At 58.6% G+C, this 21,279-nt stretch overlaps 1 protein-coding gene across 1 annotated transcript in view; it reads left to right on the forward strand.

Moving 5' to 3' along the window:
• The window catches only part of SORCS2 (sortilin related VPS10 domain containing receptor 2), a 458,467-nt gene that overhangs the window by 369,941 nt on the left and 67,247 nt on the right, over window positions 1-21,279 (forward strand). Inside the window, exons 4-5 of the mRNA XM_040625236.1 lie at window positions 9,723-9,887; window positions 19,553-19,626. Coding sequence (XP_040481170.1) covers window positions 9,723-9,887; window positions 19,553-19,626 — 239 coding nt within the window. The remainder of the gene's footprint in view (window positions 1-9,722; window positions 9,888-19,552; window positions 19,627-21,279) is intronic.

A 21,279-nucleotide genomic window follows, 5' to 3' on the forward strand; every position in this document is an offset into this window, starting at 1 on the left:
CCCCCCCCCCCCGCCGTGGGCTCCTCTTGGCGGGGCTCTCTGTCCCCACCCCAGCTCAGCACTTGTGTCACTCTTACAATCCACAGGTGGGCTCCTCCACTCCCAGGACCCCCAGCCCATGTGACTTACAAATTCCTGCCCCCCAGTGCAGATTTCCAGGGAGCCGAGCTCACCCCGGATGTCCAGCCCCGGAGCCCCTTCCTCCGCCCGGTGCCCTCGGAACGGCCGCCCCAGCGTGAGGCTCCTACGGGCCACACCTCTGTTTGCCCTAAGCCAGCTCTTCTCCCGTGCCCTCCTCTCCGTCAGCTGGGCCAGAAGCTTGGGCGAGTTCCCACATTTCCCCATTCTGTTCATTCCATTCCGAACCCGCTAAACTCTGCAGTGTGCTGGACCTGCCCTCTCCTCTGCAGCATCCCGGGGCTGCCTCACCCGGATGACCTCCATGGCCTCCACGTCAGCCTCTGGTCAGCCCCAGGCCTCAGCCTTCACTGCAGTGGGAGGGAAGATGGCCAAGGGCATCTGGCAAAGTGTGAAGCATTGTAAAGCTGAGCGTGAGCGTGCTGGAGGCCGTCCAGGACGGCAGGACCTCAGGCCATGTGATGGTGAGGTCAGCACGGTGAGGTCGTGGGACAGGGTTGTGAATGCCACCCCCAGGAGCGACCCTGAAGGGTTTCCAGCAGGGGCATGATACTGTGGGCTTGCGTTTGTATAAATTCAGATTATCCTTGACTTTTCCAATAATAGATCTTTCTGGTTTAAGAAAGCACAAAAATAATGATGAGGCCTTGGGTATTTCTCCAACACTTTCAAATATTGTACTTAATTTGGGATCTCTGCAGAGAAGAGATTACCGTCTCCAATTTAAGGTGGAGGAGAGTGACTCGCCCAAGGTCACGGAGTGCAGAGATGGCAGAGCCACTGCGCGGTCAGACTGTGTGTCCCGTGGCCTGTCCTGTGGCCCTGGTTACCCACACCGAAACCATCGTATGCCGTGATGAGCTCCGCGACTCCGGGTAGCTGACCAAGTGTGCTGCATATCCCAGCAGGACGCATCCAGCCATGAGAGGGAGGCTCTGGGGGGGAGAGCTATTTTTGCTCATCATGAGTCACACAGGCGTGTATGAGAGGCTCTGCACCGCTTCTAATTTCAGACCCGAGCGTGGATGCCGCCGTGTTTGTTTGTCTCTGCTGTCTGCCTCTCCTGGTGTCAAAGCCAAGTTTTCCGTGTCCCTAGCTGGGCGCATCTGTCTGGCCAGGAATAGACCGGGTGACCGGGTTTTAAATAGGTAACTGCAGATGACACGGATCCCGGGGGCCGGGTGGGGACCCTTTGAGGGATAAACTTGGTGAAGGGCGGACTAAAATAAAAGATCCTCTCCTTGTTGGCTTTCTGAATGGAAACCAGAGATCTGTTGCACATTCAGAAGGAGCTCTGGCAGGGGTGAGAAATACTTTCTAGATGCGGTTTGTTTCCCTTTTTAAACGTGGAGCTTTGAGAGCTGTGATGTTCGCTGTGAGGCAGGCGGGGCGGTTGGCACCACCTGGAGGAGAGGGGCCGGCAGCCCTGCGGGCGGGGAGTCTTGGCCCAGGGAGGGCGACCTGGCGGCCTGTGCGGGGCAGGGCCACACGGGTTCCCACGGGCGGGGGCGATCAAGTAGGCAGGCCCAAGCCGGAGTCCAGTCCGAGCCAGTGGGGACGTGAGCCGGCCTGGAGGCATAGGCTCCCGTGGGAGGGTCAGAGAAGGGCGTCTGGGCCCCGGGTCCAGGCAGCTCTCCCAACCCGGTGGAGAGGGAGACGGGAGCCCCGTGTCAGGATGGCGCACAGTCTGCCCTGTCTCCTTGGAGCATCTTTCTGCACGTGACCAATTCCGACCCATCCCCAGCAAGAGCCTGCTGTGCATCTCCTGTAGAAACTTCCAGAAGGCCTTTTATCTACTCCAGCCTGGCTCCCTGCCTCCGGGGTCACCTGCTTCGGTGGACTGCTCACACCATTAAACACCTCCCGCTGTCTTCTGTGAGCTCCCCCGTGGCACGGGTCCTGGGGGACTTATTTCCCTGCTGGGGTCTGATGTGCAGCTCAGTGAGTCAGTTAATGCTTTGTAAGTATAAGACCAAGACCATGGGCCAAAGGGAAGAAGGAATGGATGAGGAGGAACAGAAAGCCCCCCTGCGCCTCCCTTCATGTGGCCAGAAGTCCGTCCCCAAGGTCTGGACGGACCTGCAGGCCTCTGGAAGCCGTTCCTGGTAGCCCTTGAAGGTGGGAGGCCTCTCTAGACCTCCCAAGTGCATTCCCGCAGGGACCCTAGTGTCTAGACCTCCCAAGTGCATTCCCGCAGGGACCCTAGTGTCTAGACATCCCAAGTGCATTCTGCAGGGACCCTATCGTCTAGACCTCCCAAGTGCATTCCGCAGGAACCCTAGCGTCTAGACCTCCCAAGTGCATTCCACAGGAACCCTAGCGTCTAGACCTCCCAAGTGCATTCCCGCAGGACCCTAGCGTCTAGACCTTCCAAGTGCATTCCATAGGGACCCTAGCGTCTAGACCTCCCAAGTGCATTCCGCAGGAACCCTAGCGTCTAGACCTCCCAAGTGCATTCCGCAGGAACCCTAGCGTCTAGACCTCCCAAGTGCATTCCGCAGGAACCCAGTGTTTGCCGCTACTCCCTGGGCAGAGGCCGTCAGGTCACGGGCCATGATGCATGCTAGCGGTGCGGGTGGGTGATGTCGGGAGGGAAGAGGCCGTGGACCCTGGCTGGCAGTGTGACCTTCCACAAGGCACATGGCTTCTCTGACCGTGGCCCCAGCCCATGCCCCAGAGAGAGAAGGGTCATTCCCCCGGGGACAGCTTCTCTGCTCCCTGCCCCGTCTGTCTCGGGATCTCACAGTGCAGGGAGCCATACGCTTCCCGTCCCTCTCACCACCACCTATGACCGGCGTCAACAACGTGACCCTGACTCACAGGAGTGCTTGATGAACTGCTGGACAATCAACCGAGTTGTCCTGTATGGCATGCTCCCACGTGTTCAGGAAGCTTGCTGTGTCCCAGGTACTGGGCTAAGTCTGCTACACACTGTGCATTGACTCTTCTGGTTGCCTCTGCAGTGGGGATTCCCCTCTTGATTTATAGAGGAGGAAACAGCAGCCCAGAGAGGTGAAGTAACTTTCCCAAGGCTGCACAGCTCACAGCTCAGTGGGGCAACTGAGGCCTGAGGCCCAGCTCCGCGTGCCTCCAGAGCAGACGCTGTCCCCTGCCCCCCTGTGCTTGTGTTGTGGCCTCGCCGGACTCCTGATGCTGTCTTCAGTATTCTACCCACCCTGCGGAGCATTGTCAGAGTGGCTGCGAGTGGGGCCGCGAGCCACAGAATCCCAGGGAAGGTCGTGGCATGGGATGTGTGTGGCTTATGTCGTGGTCACTCGGTCGGGAGCAGAGCAGGGTCAGCCAGCGTGCTCAGAAGCAGACAGCTAGTGGGCTCAGAGCTGAGAACCAGCAGGAGCTACGGTGAAAGCAGGCATCCGGCGGCAGGGTGCTCAGGGCTCACCAGGGACTTTGAGAGAGTGCAGATTTCTATCCGGGTGGGGCGGAGACACCACGCTTCTAGCGGCCTCCGTGATGCTGGGGCTGCGGGTCCCAGAGTTTATTAGCTAAATCGCTTTGGGGCGGTGGGGGCGGGCTTCAGGGCGGTGTGACCTGGACCTAGCGGTTGCTCTGATGGTTGCCTGCCGCGTCTTGAAGTTCTTAATTCTTTTTGAGCAAGGAGCCCGCTTTTGGGGCCCCGCAGATTACAGAGCCAGTCCTGGGACTCATGCTCAAATGGGCTGGCCACTAGTCCCCTGGACCTGTCCCATATTTCTCTCCAACATGTGGCCTCTGATTTCAAAACCTCCAGCCTCGTGGGCCCCCGGAACCGAGTGCAGGTACCATATGCTGGCCCGGAATAGCAGGCAGTAAAAATACTCCGTTGGAAGTAGTCTGGTTCCCAATTTGGAGGAACAATCTGCCAGCCTCCCCTCTGCTCCATGCTAATTGATTTGTTTTCTTTGCTCCAGTAATCCTTTCCTTGTCAGCACTTTCTCTTCCCCCGTCTTTCCTGGCTTACTTGTCCCACTCTGAGGCCCAAAATAGCCCCCAATCCAGCCGGAACGACTTCCTCGGGTTCCTGTTTCTCCACCGTGGTGCCACCGCGGGCGGGGCCTTGGCTGCCACAGAGGGCTGTGATGGAGAGGCGACCCCGTACCCGGAGCCCTAATTCTGTGTGGGACTAGCACCAACACCAGTTTATTGGGATGTGGTGCCGGTCGGTGCCAGGCCCTTGCTGTGGGCTGGAGGCATGGCTGTGACAAAGACACAGATCTTGCGTAGATGGGGAGGCCGACTCCCAAAGAGAACTCTAAGGATGTTGGGCAGGAGCAGATGAATGCACAAGATGCTGGAGGAAGGGGCAGAGGAGGGATTAGAATAACTCTGTGGGAAAGGCATGTATCACGGAGGGCTTCCTGGAGGAGGTGACATTTGACATGAGCCTCCATGGATGAGGAAGTATTTGACAAACAGGTAAAAAGGAGAAGGGCATCCCATCCTAAAAACAGCTAAACTCACGCTGGAGGCACCTGCAAAATTAAATGAGAAATATTCAGCGTTGTGGAAGCAGCCCAGAATTGGGGGCTCTGATTTGAAATTTGAAATTGTATTCGAATTCAGTTTGAAATCATAAAATCTGATTCCGAATTATCTGCGGTGAGGTTGGGGCTGTCTTGGTCCCACTGCGCGTTCTAGCCAGAGGGAACAGTGCACGAAAATGTGGTCAAAATACGAACAGTCTTGGCGAACTGGAGAAACAGGCCAGGGCTCTATGTGGCTGACTCCTGGAGCCTGAGGCGGGGGCGAGAGGCAGGGCAGGGACCCCCACCCTCCTGCTGTCCTCTCTGACCCAAACATCCTCCCCTGGGTCTGCCAATCGAATTTCCATCCATTTTTCAAGGCTCATCTGGGGGTCACCTCCTCTAGGAAGCCCTCCTTTTGGCCCTATATCTGGATTCTCCTTTTCCCCCTGCTCTGCTGCCACAAAGCCCTGTGCACACCTAAATCTTTGCTTGACTCTGGTTTTAGCACCTACGGAAGAATGAATGAATGAATGAATGAGTCTTCATTGCTGTGTAAAGCTCTGAGTAATGCAGAGAAGTGGATGAGATTTGTTAGGCTGTCCAGACTCCAGGCTTCTTAAATATCCCCAGGAATGTTCTCCTCCCCAAGGAGAAGGAGCGAACAAACAATTCCTTTCAGACTCACATATCGAGACGGACTTACTTACTCATCCATGCGCGTGCATTCAGTCGGTGTCCGTCAGGCAGGGGTTAGCCGACAGCGCCACGGCGAGCCTGAGCTGTGTACTGGCGGAACAAAACAGGAGTGAAGTCGCTATCCCTGCGCTCAAGGGGCACATCTGCGGGGGGACGTGGGTGAGTCAATAGTTGCATCGTAAGAACATTCAGAAATCATCATCGTGAGAAAGCGTTTCAATAAGTGACTTTTGGGCTTCCCTGGCCGGATAGCCCTGAGGAGCCAGGCGCGGGGGCCGCTGCCCCGGGGTGGGGCACAGAGTCTGGCCCGCGTGTTGGGCGGATGTTGAGTGAACCGGGCTGGCTCCAGTACGGTGTGTGAGAAATCTGGGTGGTTTGTTTCGTGCCTCCTGATTATCCGGGGAGGCCAGGTGCAGCGCAGAACAACGCTGAGAAGTAGAAGCAGGGTGTTATGGGAAGGAGAACGCAGGAGCCAAAAAGAGCCCCCAGTAGCCAGAGCTGGAGCATTTGCACAAGGAAATAACAGAACTGCCTTGAATTACAACTCAAAGTCTAACATAAATATTCATGAGTTCACAGTGACGTAAATAAATGATTGAGTCAGTAAGTGCGGGAGAAGAGACCGTCTCCCACGCAGAATTCACAAGAATGCTCGTAGCTGCTCTGCCCTCAAGGAGGGGAGCTGCCCTCCCCACCGCAGGTGTGGGCTGTGCATGGGGCCGTCCTCCGTGCGGACAGTGTGGACGCGGGAAGGAAAGGAGTGCCATTCCAGTGGGGAGCCCTGAGCGGCACCACGCGGCCGGCGAGGCCAGCGCCGTGGCTGTGGGCTCCCCTCGATGGCGTGCGCTCTGGGCCCACTGCAGTGAGAAGGGTCCTCACCTCCATGCCCTTCCTCCCCCGAACCCGTGACCCCAGTGTCACCATAAGGAAAGTGTAGATAAGCCGAAATCCAGATGCAGTCTACACAGTATGCAACCAGAACTCCTCAACGCGGTCAAGGTAAAGGAAAACAAGGCTCGTCTGAGAAAGTCACAACCCCGAGGAGCCTCAGGAGACGTGACACCTGAATGTCACGTGGGGTCCTGGATGGGGTCCCAGACCAGGAAAAGCCACTCGTGGAACGTAGTGCATGGTTCAGACCATACGCACGTGCGGGTGCTGGCTCCTTGGCTGTACAAGTGTCCGACACTGGCGTGAGCTGTCCTCGCAGAGGAAACCACGCCGGGGCTTGTGGAACTCTCTGTACTATCTTTGCAACTTTTCTGTAAATTAAAAACTGTTCTAAACTACATTTATTTAAAATAAAAAAATAAATTCCTTCTAACTCCACCACTTTAAACCAATCACTATTAACATCCTCCGTGTCTCCTTCCGTTCGTTTTTTCAAAACTGAGGTGTAATTGACATATTACCATAGTTAATATACAAATGTAAATATATAAGCCTTAGAGGGTGTACAATATCATGATTCGGTAGTTACGGTGAAATGGTCGCTGCCGTACGTCTGGTTACCATCTGCCACCACACGCCGGTAGGACGATGCTTTCTCGTGATGAGACCACTCAGGATCGCCTCTCTCAGCAACGTTCGGCCATGCAGTCCGGTGTTGCTGCGTCTCCACGCCGGGCACACCGCAGCCCGTGACTCGCTCACTTGGTAACGGGCAGTTTGTGCCTTCTGACCGCCTTCACCTCTCGCCCACCCGCCACCGGCACCGCCCATCTGTCCCCTGTATCTGTGAGCTCGGCTTCGGGCTTCGCTTCTGTTTTGAAGATTGCAAGTGTGATCGCAGGTATTTGTCTTTCTCTGTCTTCTCTCACTGGGCGTGACGCCCTCAAGGTCCGTCCCTGGTGTTGCAAGTGGCAGGTTTCCTTTTATCTTACAGCTGAATAGTCACCCCTCCACTGTCATTTCTGTGACACGATCACACTTTATACAGTAACCATAGACAAACTTATCCTGTGCTGTCTTACATTTTGCCCACGGGGATACATAGTTGCTCAAAGTCTCCACTGGCTTCGCTTCGTGAGTGCGTCGGCTCCCTTGTCATTAAACATTGCCGGGGGATGTTCCCACGAAGCGGGCTCCCTGGCCGTTCTTGGCTCCTCCACTGCCCCCGCGTGGAAACCGCACCCGACGGACGCCTCTCGCACAGCCTCCTCCGGGGAGCACGGCCCCCGAGGGTCGGGCTCCGGGAGCGCCCTGCCCTTCTCCTTCAGACCCGTGGCCGGCTGGCGCGGGCGGGATCTGTGCGGGAGACAGTTCACCTGCTTGCAGAGCTCCTAGGCTTCCCTGGAAAGAGCGCATCGGACTCTCCCTTGTGAAGACAGGAGCTTGTGCAGCTCACAGATTTAGGTCCCGTGTGCTTTATCGTCTTCTAGAGGACGCAGTGGGGCGTCCACACGAAGGGGGCTCAGTGCCCCACAGCCTCTCCCCAGGAAAGCCGGGCTCATCTCGGGCCAGGCTGGTCCCACCCCCACCCCTGCCAGCACCCCACCCTGCATAGACTCCCCCTCAGAGCTTGACCCCGGCTCTGTCCTGCCTGGTGTGTGACCTCAGGCAATTTGCTTCCCTTGCCTCAGTTTCCTCATCAGCCAATCAGAGGTCATTATTGCCCCATAGAGCTCCAATGAGGATCTAATCTCTAACACTCATGTTAGACTCATTGCGGCTCGCCTGATGCCAGGCGCCATATTATTTCCCCCATTTTACAGACAAAGAAACTGAGGCAGAGAATGGTCAGCCAGCTTGCCTGAGGTCACACAGACATGGAATTTGAACTGGGCTATGTGAGATTGAGTGTGCCCTGGCCCCCTACTCTATCGGCACATGGTGTCTGTTCATTCATTCATTCATTCAACAAGTGTGTGGAGTCCCCAGGCTCTGCAGGGGTGGGGATGGGGAGGGGGACAGCTGGGAACTCCACAGACCTGGCCCTGGCCCCAGGGGGGCCACAGTCCTGGGGGAAGAGGCTACCTCCATAAAAGGCGGTGAGCTTTTGATGGGCAAATACCAGGTCCCCTGTGGCCCTGAAGCAGGGGGCTCCACCAGGCCCGGGGTGAGGGGGAAACAGAGGGGACAGGTGTTGGGGGAGGGGGCTACATGTGGGTAGAGCACCCTGGCCATGGCCAGTGCACAAGCAGGAGGCAGGGAGGGAGGCCAGTCCAGGAGGAGACTGCAGACCCTGCCACAGAGGTCAATGTCTCCTTGGGGCTGTGAGGAGCCCAGAAGTTTCTATGAGGTCTGTGGGTAGGAAGAACACCCCCAGTTTCTTTGTGGGGACTGGATCTCCCAGAAGAGGGTGGAGGTAGAGACTGGGCCCACCCATGCTGCAGGGGGCTGGCCACATGGCCTGGGGGTGGGTGTATCACTCCCAGTGCCAGGCGCCCACATCACTTCCCAGCCCTCCAGGCTGCCCGACCCTCTCTGGCCTTGGGGGAAGGAGGGAAGCCTCTCCCTCTGCCCCTTTTCTCTGCCGCCAAGGGTCCCTTTCGTCCCCTGTGTGTAGCTAGCAGGGCCAACCTGTTCTGACCCGTGGCTGGCCTTTCCTGACCTTTTTGGAAGATCTGGGCCACCCTGCAGCCCCGGAGGGCTTGTACCCATGCACTTACCTGAGCAGGAAAGTGGACAAACCCAGAAAGGGCCACAGGCCGGCTTCCCAAGCAGAATGTACCCCAGGGGGCTGGGGCTTCCTTGACCCTCCAGGTGGAGCCAAGAGAGGCCTTGTGGGACCCCTACCTGTGGGAGCCTTCTGCAGAGGGGGATGTGGGTGGCGGGGCTGTCCCCCGTCCTCTCCATGGGCGCCTTGTCTGCCAGTTTCCAGGAGGACCTCATCCTGGGATGGTTAACTTGATCCCATCTGTGAAGACCCTATTTCTAAGTGAGGTCACCTTCACGGGTACCAGGGTGAGGACGTGGGGACATGGTGTGTCTCCGCGGGATCCCATTCCACCCCCCACAGTGGCCTCTAAGGCCTCACAGAACTGGACATGCTGCTACTTCTCCAGTCCCGCCCCCCCTCGGCCACCTCACACCTGAGTTCCCGTCCGGCGCCCGCTGTCCTGGGTTGTCCCCCTCCTGGTCCAGTGCTCTGCTTCTGCACTCATGTTAGACTTGAGCCCCCACCCTGGCCTCCCCCTGCCCTGCTTTGTCTCCATGGGCCGCCGGTCAGCCACACGATGGTGGACGCGCTGACTTTTCTCGTGCTGCCCCCGCAGATAGCATCATTCACAGCAGAGAAACCGGCTCATGGTCGGGCCCTGCCCTGTGGGCGGTGCCCAGCATGGGGAAATGGCTGTGGAGCGAGGGAATGAGTGACTGATTCGCACGAATGGGCGGGGGCAGGGGGCAGCCCCGCAGTTCCTGCCGCCCCTTCTGCTGCCCTGTGCAGAGCGGAGGCTCACATCTCCACCCTTTGTGTTTCAGATCGTCCTGGTGAGCTCCTCGCTCAGCGACCGGGACCAGAGTCTGTTCCTCAGCACGGACGAGGGGGCCACTTTCCAGAAGCAGCTCATCCCCTTCTCGGTGGAAACGCTGATTTTCCACCCCAAAGAGGAGGACAAGGTCCTGGCCTACACCAAGGAGAGCAAGGTAAGCAGGCCCGGGGCTGGTGTCTGGGCCGAGGGTGCCCGCCACTGCTCCTTTGGGTGGGGTCACGGGGAATTGCAGGCTGCTCATCGCGGGGTCCCAGGAGCCCTTCTCCCCGAGGCTCGGGGGTCTGGGTGCTTCCATCAGGGGCGGCCCGCTTGGCCGCATGCTGTGGGAACCCAGTGGGTGGAGGCGAGAGGCGCACTTGGCACAAATAAGCACAGGAGACAGGATTGAAAAGCAGAGGTGATTATTAGGGCTGTTCCCCTTGGCCCCTCTCTGGTTGCACCAGCCATAAGGCCTTCTTCCACTTCCAGAATATTCCAGACACCCTCCCACGCCAGGCCTTCCAGGCCTTTCTGCCAGCCTGAGATGCTTTTCCACCTTCACTAGGAGTGACTTGTCCTTCAGATCCCATATCCGTGTCCTCTCCTCTGGGGGCTATGTCACCAGGGCCCCACAGGAGCCCAAGGGCCCCTCCACGGAGTGATGGAGAGAACGTGGTGGAGGGTTCTCTCTAGGCCCGGGAGGGAGGAGAGCCCGGGGCTGGCGCCGGCAGGTGCTAAGGGCTGAGGAGGAGGGCGCTGCAGGGCACGGAGAGCTCCGGAGGACGAGGGGCCGCCCTAGCTGCCGCGGAGGCCGGGACGGCTCCCTGTAGCGGTCTAGCCAGTCAGCACGCGCTCGCTGGCTGCCAGCTCCGGAAGCGTGTTCTTCCACAGTCTGCGAGAGAAGAAGTCTAAAATCAGTTTCGCTGGCTCAGAGTTGAGGTGTCTGCAGAGGACACACTCCCTCTGGAGGCTCCGGGGGGGGGGGGGCATGACCTTTTCCAGCTTCTGGCATTGGGCGACTTGTGAAAGAGCCACCCCAGTAGGCAAAGCCCGTGTCCTCCTCTGCGTCTCTGCTCCGTGCTCACAGTGTGTGTGTATGTGTGCGTGAAATCGGAAAATTCACCTGCTCCCCTGGGGAGCCCAGGGTCATCTTCCATCTAAAGATCTTCGTGAGTCCCACCTGCCTTTGCCCTATGCGATCACTTGCCCAGGTGTGGGCCTGGGGCATGGCTGCCTTTTGGGGGCCGTGTTTCCACCTACCGACATGCCCGAGAGGAGGTGTGGCCCCTGGAGTCTCCAGAAGGGCCCAGGAGGAGGCCTGGCCTGTGATGGGGAACCCAGCCAAAGCCGGGTTGGGCAGCGGATGCCATCCTCACGGGCCACCTCCCAGGGCGGAGGAGGGCAGGGTGCAGTCTGGAGGCAAATGGAAGCTGTCTGCTTCAGGATCTCCCTCTGCGCTCCCTGCTCGGGCCCCGCTGTTCCACAGTCCTCCACATCCCAGTGCCTCTCTCTCCCAGAGCTGATCCCAGTGTGCTTATGTATCTGTGACATTAATGTCTGCTCCCCGCACACGCACTCTGGGTGAGCTCCACGAGGGCAGGGACTGTTCCTGGTTTCTACAGCATTTCATCTCCAGTTCCTGGGACGGATAGATGGATGAGGGAGGTGGATGGATGGATGGGGGAGGTGGATAGATGGATGGGGGAGGTGGATGGATGGATGGGGGAGGTGGACGGATAGATGGATGGGGGAGGTGGACGGATAGATGGATGGGGGAGGTGGACGGATAGATGGATGGGGGAGGTGGATGGATAGATGGATGGGGGAGGTGGACGGATAGATGGATGGGGGAGGTGGATGGATAGATGGATGCGTGCCCGTCAGTTGGATCAGTTGGGGAGTGGGTGGTGGATTTCTCCCGCGAGGGATCACCCAGGTCAAGGGCCTGCAAATGCAGACCTCCGGTGGGTCTGAGCCGTGGCTCACTGCAGGACCTGGCCTCCTGGCCAAGGTCTGGTCCTCGCTGACTGGCGTCCCTGGGTTCCCCCGGCCCCGTGGGCCGCCTCTTTGCTCCCGGTGCCTTCCCTTAGGACAGCATGGGCTTCTGGGTATTAATAGCACTACTTAGCCTTCCATGTAATTAGACTAAAGCACAATCACGGAGACTTATTTTCCTGCAGAAATTGACTGCGTTGCAATTGCTCTTTAATTTATGGCGCCCTGAAAAATTAATGGAGCTGAAATCTTGGTTATTTTCCTTGGTTCTTTTCTGTGACTCTACGGAAAGGAATAAAGGGAGAAAAAATGGCTTCGTTGTAGTTATAAAAGGAATGAAGAATTTGAGGAAATTAGTAACAGTGACAATAGGGCCTTGGGGTATTTTTTTTTTAAGGGTTTTACGGTTTTCAAAGCTCTCTAACTTCGAAGACATGGGATGGCGTGGTGGTACCACGCTGGCTCTCGGTTCCGACAGACCTGGTGTATTAGACAGCCATCTGCTAATCTGAGTGGCACACAGCCCCAGGCCTCAGGGGCACCGGCAGCAAACGGTATTGCTTGTTCCCGGGTCTATGAGTTGGCTGGCGTTCTGCCAGGTGCTGCTGGGACGGGCTATGCATGGTTCCTGGCCAATGTAGGGTTCAGGTCTCCACACCGCTCTTGTTCGGGAACCCGAGGTCCCCTGGGGACAGGCTGTTCTCATGATGGAGGGGGGAGGGCAGGGAAAACCGTCCCGATAGCATTGGCATGTCTGCTTTGACCTGGAATACATCACATCCCCTCACACACTGTCGGCCAAAGCAAGTCACATGCCAAAGTCCGAGCCAGCAGGATGGACACCAATATTCCGTTGTCCAGGACTCAGAGGCTGGTACAAAGGCAGATGCTCCCTTTGCTTTCCTCCCAGGGGCCTGCCCCTTCCTCCAGCAAACACACTGTCCTCCCACCTGCAGACCACCCTGTCCCCCTGCTTTCACTTCCCCCCTTCACCGGGACATTGTAGCATGGGGTGCTCTGCAACCTCCTATTCCCAGCACGGTGAGAAATTAATCTGAGCCTGGGACTGGCTACCAGAAACTTAGTAGGGAAGAAAAGACACCTTGGAGGACCAATCTGGGAAGCCTTCCTAGAGGAGGGGGTTTGAAGGGAGGCGTAGAGAATGGATCGGGAAGTATGTTTATTTCTTAATACAGCTTCAGAACAGCAGAGCTGATTGCACAAGCGCTTAGGGAAAACCGAACACCTGCAATCCTCCAGCCTACGTAAAACTGTGTTTGCATTTATCCACGGTGAAGCAAAGTAGAGTGGCTGTCAAGGCGGGGGGGTGGGCAAGGGTCCCCTAAGAAGGGGCAGAGGTGTGGGTTCACTGTGGCTGCCGTGAATGTCAGTCTGCAGCTGAGCGGTCCTGCAGGGCTCCAGGCATCAGTGCCCCGTCTCCTCCCTGACCTCAGACTTCAGAACTGGGCAGAAATCAGGCTTCTCTGAGTAACAGAACAATCTTGTGAGCCAGGAGAATCTGACACCTCAGTGCGTGTCCTGTTTGCTCCGATCCCTTGTCTGACGGAGCTCGGGGCAGGAACGAGACACCACGCTGGATAACTGAAGCAGAAGGAGGATTAGCCTGGGGAACTGGGTGTTCTTGTTGGGCGCCTAGGGGAGGGGCTTCAGGCTGGAGCCCCAAGGATCCCTCCCGGGAGCCTCTACCTCCCATGTCAGGAGGAGAGGGACCGGGAGCCCCACTGGACTTGCCAAGGTCAGGGACACGAGCCGATGTTGAGACCCAGGCATCTGCCTGGCAATGTTCATGGAGCCAATGACCGGGCAGAGGAATGCAGGGTCCAGCTGCTGTCTCCGCCACAGCGGCCCCCCTGCCCCCAGAGCTGAGGATGGACGCCACGGCAAGTCCCCATGACCTTGCTGGCCAGCAGGCACGGCCCCAGCTGGCAAGAAAATGCCTCCATGCCACCTTCACCTTCCAAACCTCCCATGAGTGCACCTCTGACCCAGAATGCTAGCTGCAAGGGAGTCTGAGCGATACTGGATTTCCAGTTTCCAGCCTGTGCTCAACGAGCTGCCCTGGGGGGGTGGGGGGAGGATGCTGGGAGCCGACAGCCAGGCTCAGCACACCACTGGGAGCCTGGGCCGTTGTAAGAGGACGGCGCCTCTAATGATTGTGTAAGACCTATCGGCACGCATGTCAGCGAATGACCTTCCTCTGACCTCATCCTGCTCCTTCACCTTCGTTTCTCCCTTGCTCTGACTTTCGAGCACTTCGTCTCTGTGTCAGAGTAGCTCTGGTAGGGCCACCTCCGGTCCTTTCCTGGACAAGCGACCTGGAGTCAGTCAGCCCTTGCACAGGACACCAGTGTGCGGGGCCCTCGCAGCAGCTAGGATGTCCCCTATATGTTTATTCTTGCGTGTCTGCCGGTGTTTGTCTTTTATTAAGTGGAAATGTTCTATTTCTGCAACAGTTGATGGTGCATTAATAAAACCACCTCCCACGAGAGCAAATTGGAAAGGCTCCATCACAACCGGGGCCGGCGTCCTCAACGCAAGTGCTTCGGCGGGGCTGGCAGCCATAATGCGGTGCGGTAACGCGGAGGCTCCCGTAAGCTGATGGCTGCACACCCTTTTTTACTGCTTACTGTTTGAGGAGAGGAGCGGTTCTCCCCCGATCTGTAGATGGGTAGATTAAGACATGAGGTGGAAGGGGCCCTGGCCTGTCACTCAGATGGCCCAGAGAGAGGACTAGAGGTGACCTGGCATCCTTCCCGGGGGACCCCTCAGCCACTGGGGTGTCACACTCAGGTCCACAGGCAAACACTGTGTGGCAGCTTGCTTACCTCTCGGAGCTCCCATTCCCTCATCAGTAAAGGGGCAATGGCTCATCTCACGGTGCGCATGGATGAAGTGAGCGGCGTTTGACAAGCTCTTAGCTCGGTACCTGGCTCCATGGAAGGCCATACCTGCTGCCAGGCTCTCCCGCTGAGGCCCTGCCAGAAATTCAATGCTGCCAGCCGCTCAGGCCACGGCTCTTTATTGAGCACCCACTGCATACGTGCCAGGCACGAGTCCACGTGCTTAGTAAGACGGATGAGTTCCTTGTGCTTCTGAATCTTACATCCCAGGGGAGGAAAGCTTTCCAAAAAGCCCTTTTTAAACATTAAAGTGATAATTTCATACCGTGTGCCCTGGAGCAGGGGTCAGCACACGATGGCCTGGCACCCGTTTCGTAAATAAAGTGTCGTCGGCACACGGGCAAGCCCGTCCGTTTCCATATTGTCTCTGGCTGCTTGCCTGTTCCAGGGGCAGAGATGAGGAGTTACAACAGAGACCACACAGCCTGGAAAGCCAAAGATATTCACTGTCTGGCCCTTTCCCGAAAAGCTTGCCGGCCCCTGCCCTAGAATCAAATTTGTCCATTCGTTCAGCACACCCAGCGGCGATCAGTCTGGGGCTAAGCCTGGGGAGAGGTGAGCCGCCTAAGCTTGGGCTGAGGAGCCGGAAACAAAACCGCCAAGATAGGGAAGAAACTGAGCAAACAGTTCTGGGTTTCGGGGGGCAGGATTTCTCTCAGCAAGCGTGAGGCTGGGGGTCAGGAGACACTCCCAGAGGCGCACGCAGCAGAGCTGGTCCTGTGGCAGGGCAGGAGGGGGGCCTCTGGGATGGGCTGTGTTGTGTCCCCCAAATCTATATATGAAAGTCCTTACCATCCCCCAGCATCTCAGATGTAACCATATTTGGAGATGGGGCTCTGAAAGGGGTATTTAAGTTAAAATGGGTCATCTGGGCGGGACCTGATCCACTATGACAGGTGTCCTTACAAGAGGAGGAGATCAGGACACAGACACGTACAGAGGGTCGCCCACATGAGGACACAGGGAGGGCATGGCCGTCCACATACCAAAGAGGGAGGCGTCAGAGGGAACGAAGCCTGCCCACACCTTGGTCTCAGACCCTCAGGCGCCAGGATGGGGAGAGAATAAGGCTCTGCTGCTTAGGCCCCATCCATGGTGCTTGGCTCTAGTGGCCCCGGCATCCCCAACGCTCATAGCTGCTCAGCCTCCTTGTGGAGCAAATGATAGTGCTTAACAGAGGAAACCCCCACATTTGTTAAGAACAGGGACAACACTCACCGTTACCATGGGCTTACGAACTCCGGAGTCACAGCCATGCAATACGACTCTCTCCAGGGGCTGTGGTTGAGTGTCTGGCAGGGACACCTGTCCTGAGATGGGGAGTCTTCTCATGGGACACAGTGGTTAGCACGCCATGGTTAGGATGCTGTGGTTAGGACGCCATGGTTAGGACGCCATGTTTAGGATGCCGTGGTTAGGATGCCGCAGTTAGGACAAGGAGCCCTCACTGAGGTGGGATCCACCAGGTCTTCTTTCTGCAGCTGCAGAGAAGAAGGAGCCATGAAGGGGTGTCAGTCAGGGGCGGTGGAAGAATCCAGAATGTGGGACTTGAAACTGTCGCCTCAGAGGTAGTGTGTCCACTAGAAGCCAGGTGGCAAGGAGGAGGCCCCAGGTGGAAGTGGAAGGGGGCTCAGGGGCGCGGGAGGGTCCTGGTGACGAGGAGCGGAAGTGCCAGGGCCCTCGGTGCCAGGTGGGTGACAGCACAAGGGGGCATGCCCTGGGGCACCCCTCCTCCAGGCCAGAGTGGGGTGTACTATAAAGGGAAGGCGCTGCAGGCCAGTTATCTCTGGGTGCTGGGCCCTGAGCCCTGACAAAGGCTTCTCGACCCAGTGGACTGGGTTCTGAGCCTGGCTCTGCAATACCAGGGCCTCTGAGCATTGACTTTGGCCAAATCCTGACCGAGAGGTGCCTTTAGATGGAGTCTTGAACACTGAATGAAGACAGGGAAGGGCATTCCAGCCAGATTGAACGGCAGGTGCAGATGCCCAGAGGACCCCCTGAGGCACGTTAGCACCACGGTCACACAGGAGCCCAGAGCTGGGTGTGACGGGGTGTGGGAGGTATGGGGGATATTTGGGCCGGGCAGCCCAGGGGCCCTGAGTGCCCATATAAGGAGTGTGGGCTTTATCCCAAGGAAGGTCTTATGGCATCTCCTGGAAGTTCTGACACGGGAGAGTGACGTGGTCAGGTGTGTGTTCTAGAAAGATCCTGGTGGCTGTCTCATGGAGTAAGGGCTGGATGGGAGGGCTGAGGGCTGCAGGCAGGAGGCCCAGAGGAGGGGTGCAGGAAGCCAGAGAGACGCGGGTGGCTCGATGGGGCCTCAGGGTGGAGAGGAGGCCAGGGTACAGCAGCTGTGTAGGTGAAGGACGTTAGCACATTCGGAGCCGGTGACTTACTGGGTGTGGCAATGGGGTGGTGAGGACAGGCCGGGCTCCTGGTGGGTGATAGGTACTAGGCAGGGCTGGGGCGGGCTTCTGGGATGGGGTTACATCTGCCCACGGCGAAGGCCAGGACGGCACAGGGCTGACGCTTGAGGAGCCCCAGTTTCCCTCTGAGATGCCACAAACCCCTCCTTCGTGAACGACAGCAGGAACAACACTGTGACCTCACTTGCTTGTCATCACTTGGGGCCCGGATGGGGACAGGCTGGGTCAGATGAGGAGCACATGTCGTGCCAGCCCCGAAGGCCAGCAGATGTGGGCTCTGATCCCAGTGTCTGTGTCATGGTTATTAGACCCATTTCACAGATGGAAACACTGAGGTCCAATGGCCGGCTTCAGCCTTCCTTCGTTTTGAGGCCTGGCCGTGAAATTGCTCTGCTCAACGGACTTATTCTAGACATGTCTTGAGTGCAGAGGAGTAAGGAAGGGGCATTCACATCGCAGAGAATCCAGGTCCAGCCTCTGCCAGTGAACAGCCCCGGGCGATCACGCCACTGCTCTTAGCTGCCATTCTCGATCTGCAACACAGGCGGATAAAAGCATCGTAGTCACAGAGATGCCGCGAGACGGTCCGAGAGGGGCGTGCTCGGCTCGCGCTCATGCAGTCGGCGCTCAGCAGCCGCGGGGGGTTGATGTTATCCCTACGTGACGCCGACGCGATTCGTGGGTCACATAATTAGTGCAACCGCTTTGCAGCAGTGTCTCTGGGATAAGCCCACATGTCCCCGGAAGGCCGGGATCTGGATCCCTGTTTTAGGAAAGTGGGCAGCTGAGGTTTAGGGAGCTTTGGGGGGCACACAACTGTGTACTGTGGAGTCTGTTGGGAGCCCGGGCTACGGGACCCCACGATCTCTCAAGTCACAGACTCACCCCTGCAAAACATACCATCTTATAGAAGGGGAAACCGAGGCAGACACCGCAACCGTGAGACAGGGCTCAGAGGAACCAGGTCTCCTCTGCCCCCAAGCACAGCCTCTCAGCTGGGGAGTAGCCGCGGAGTGTCCCCGCCCAGCCCTGCCTTTGCAACAGAACGCTTGGGTCTCTGTGTTGCGCGTCCTGCTTCACGGGTCCAGAGATCCCTTAACACCCTCACGGCCCACGCCTCTCTCAGGAAGGGAGGGGACGCTTCAGGGTTTCCTAAACACCCCACCCTCTGACCGGGGAGGCTGGTAAAGAAAACTTGGCAAAATCACAAATGAAAGATGTCTCGGGACCTCGACTGTAGACCAGCCCACATCCCAGCTAGGGGTGGCGTGAGTTCTTCCCCCAGGCTGACTCGCTTCCCCCAGGGCCGGTGGGAGCGGCGGAAGGGACAGACAGGGCTCCTGGGTTCCAGGACCCCCCCCCACAAGTGCCTCATCTTACCAGCCGCACGCCTACAGCCTGGGGGGCTCCGCGGGGCCGGATGTGTGCCCTGCAGGGTCCAGTGCATGAGACATGTTTGAAGTCAGGATAGCCTTCCTCCTGCAGTCTCTCTCCCCCTGGTGTGGTGGGCTTCTTTTCTCGCCAGAGTGACACACAACGCTGCGTTACTTTCCGGCGTCCAGCATAGTGATTGGACAAGTCTGCGTTACGCTGTGCTCCCTGCGAGCGTACTCCCACCTGTCACCATGTGACAGTACCCCAGTTCCCCGACTGTGTTCCGTAGGCTGTGCCTTTCTCCCCCCGCCCCGCACCAAAGTGGGCGCCAGTGGGGAGGGGTGGGAAGCAGGCTTCGTGGTGCTTTACATCGCACTGCCCTGTGCCCGGGGACACTGGTGCAGCGAGTGCAGACCCTCCCAGGCTCCCACGACCCTGCCTCGGGACTCAGTCCACGGGGGGCTGACCCCGATCCTCCCTGGCCCAGGCGCCCCCAGAGTCTAACCCAGGAGGTGGCAGGAGACAGGACCTCGCAGGAACCCAGGCTCTGAGCTCCCCTCACAAGCTCCCTGTTTCATCGGGCTTCACTTACGAAACTCAGATGCAAAGACACATTATTAGGAAGTTCAAGTCGGTGGCCACAGAGCGTTGACCCCAGCACAGGGCCCTTGTGAGCAGAGGCCCCGTGCTCCTGCAGTGACCGCAGACCCCAGGCACCGAGGGCTCTGCTGTTCCTGCGTGGATGTGCTCTCACACTGCCTGCCCTTTGCAGACCCTGCTCCCTTCTTCCCAACACATGCCCGGCCTCCCAGCCTGCTACCCCCTCCCGTTACCCCCCACCCCGCAGCGTGTAGTCAGGTCCCTCCGGACAGCGGACAGCGGCACTCAGGTGCACCTCCTCCAGGGGGTCTGCCCGGCTGGTGTCCCTCAGTTCCTACCAGCTGGCCTGGGGGCGAGAATGGCTCTTTTGGAGCCCCTATGCCTGACCCTCGGCCTCTCGGAGGTTGGTCTGTACCCCCCTGGGAGTGCCTGGGGCATACTCGCCGGGAGATCACCCCCGACTCCGGGGAGGCTCATCCTCACGGCACGGCCAGACTTCTGTCTCTCTCCTCTCTGCCCTGCAGCTCTATGTGTCATCGGACCTGGGAAAGAAGTGGACGCTTCTGCGGGAGCGAGTGACCAAAGACCACATGTTCTGGTGAGAGCCCCCCCCCCCACTGGGGACCCCACGCCCTGAGGGCCGGGGCTCCCCTTTCATCCCCGCAGCCCCCAGCACAGGGCTCCCCACCTTCTCCTGCCTCTGACCCCAGCCGTGGACTCCTCATCCCAGGGGACCTCCAGAGTGCTCTTTCCGCACCTGTAGGACATGGTGGAGAGTTGGGGCTTGCTGTCCCTCAGGTCACTTGTGCACCTGACACGGGCGCTGGTTCCTCTCTGAGCCCCCGCCTCCGCCACAATACGAACAGGTGCTAAGTACATCAGGCTGGCTCCCCTACCCACCTCCCCTGCCTCCCCCTCCTCAATACCCCTTCCTCCCCCTCCTTACCACCCCTCTCCTCTCCCCTCCCCTCCCCATCTCCCTCCTCCCCTCTCCCCTCCCTCCTCCAAACCTCTCCTCCCTCCCTCCTTCCTACCCCTCCCCCTTCCTCTCCCCCACCTCCCCTTCCTCCCCACTCCTGCCCCAGCTCCTAACTCAGCCCCTGACTAGCTGCCGCCCTCCCAAGCAGCCTCCCCTGCCCCATGGCTTCCTCCACCCCTGCATGCCTTGGCCCCGCTCTCTTGCACCATCCAGGGCCTGGGCTCCCCTCCCACACTCGTGTTATCTCCTGGGAGCCACTCAGTGGTGCATCTGAGAGCCGAGAGCCGTGTTCTAGCCTCGCTGGGGCGGTGAGCCAGCTCTGGTGCTCAAGGAACATCAGCGGGCTGCGTGAGTGAGGCCCCTGGGGGTGAGCGCTGGATGAGTACTTGCTGGCGGGCTCGCAGGCGCCCGAGGGGTGGAAGCTGGGAGTGCCGCTGGCTCAGGGCCCATGTGTGCCGTCCACCAGCCATGGCCACGGCCCCTTCTTCTGCCTAAACTGCCTCTGGAGAGACGTGGCTTACACACGTGTTCTTCCGACCAAACGGCTCTGTCTTGCACTCGTGCACACACACGTGTGTGTGCATACACACTCCTAGCCTTTCCCTTTCTTACCTCGTTTGTACGACGCACTACAGACAGGCCTTCTCCCTGGGCCACAGGCCTGTCTCCCCAGCAGAGGAGCCCCTGGAAGTAGCTCTCCGTTCCCTCCCTTGCTCCGGGCCTCGCTAACCTCACAAGGAGCTCGTTTCCGGGCTTATGGCTGGAGGGAAGCCCGTGTCGCTAAGTCTGCAGTATTGGCTGCTGGCCTCTGTGCCTTCGCGGGTGGGGAGAGGGGCTGGCTCCTGCCACATGGCCGCCCACGGGAGGACCGGGTTCCTTCCTTGGAAACCCAAGTGCCGCACCCATTCCTGGCCTTGTCATTGATGTCAGCTGTCGGCCCCCAGGACCCCCAGGAGGTGGGGCGGGCCACGGAGGTGGGATTTGCGAACAGTGAGGGCCTGAGAAATTGGCGGAGTGGCCGAGCGCCGTGGGGCGTCGGGTCCAGGCCAGGCCGGGTGCCCCGGGTATCTCTCGCACCGGAGGGCCGACCTGCCCGCAGATGCTGCGAGGTGAACTGGCACTAATTCAAACATGTTATTATCTCGGGCAAACCAAATTATTTCTCCCCCAAGTTTCTCAAATTGCCCTGAGTTGTTATATGTGAGAGATAATCAGGCCAGACACTTGGCCCCTGGGGCCCGGGAACCTCTCCTGGAATGTGGTGACAGGCAG

The sequence above is a fragment of the Ursus maritimus genome, unplaced genomic scaffold, assembly GCF_017311325.1.
Source record: "Ursus maritimus isolate PB19 unplaced genomic scaffold, ASM1731132v1 scaffold_8, whole genome shotgun sequence".
Classification (NCBI taxonomy): Eukaryota; Metazoa; Chordata; class Mammalia; order Carnivora; family Ursidae; genus Ursus; species Ursus maritimus.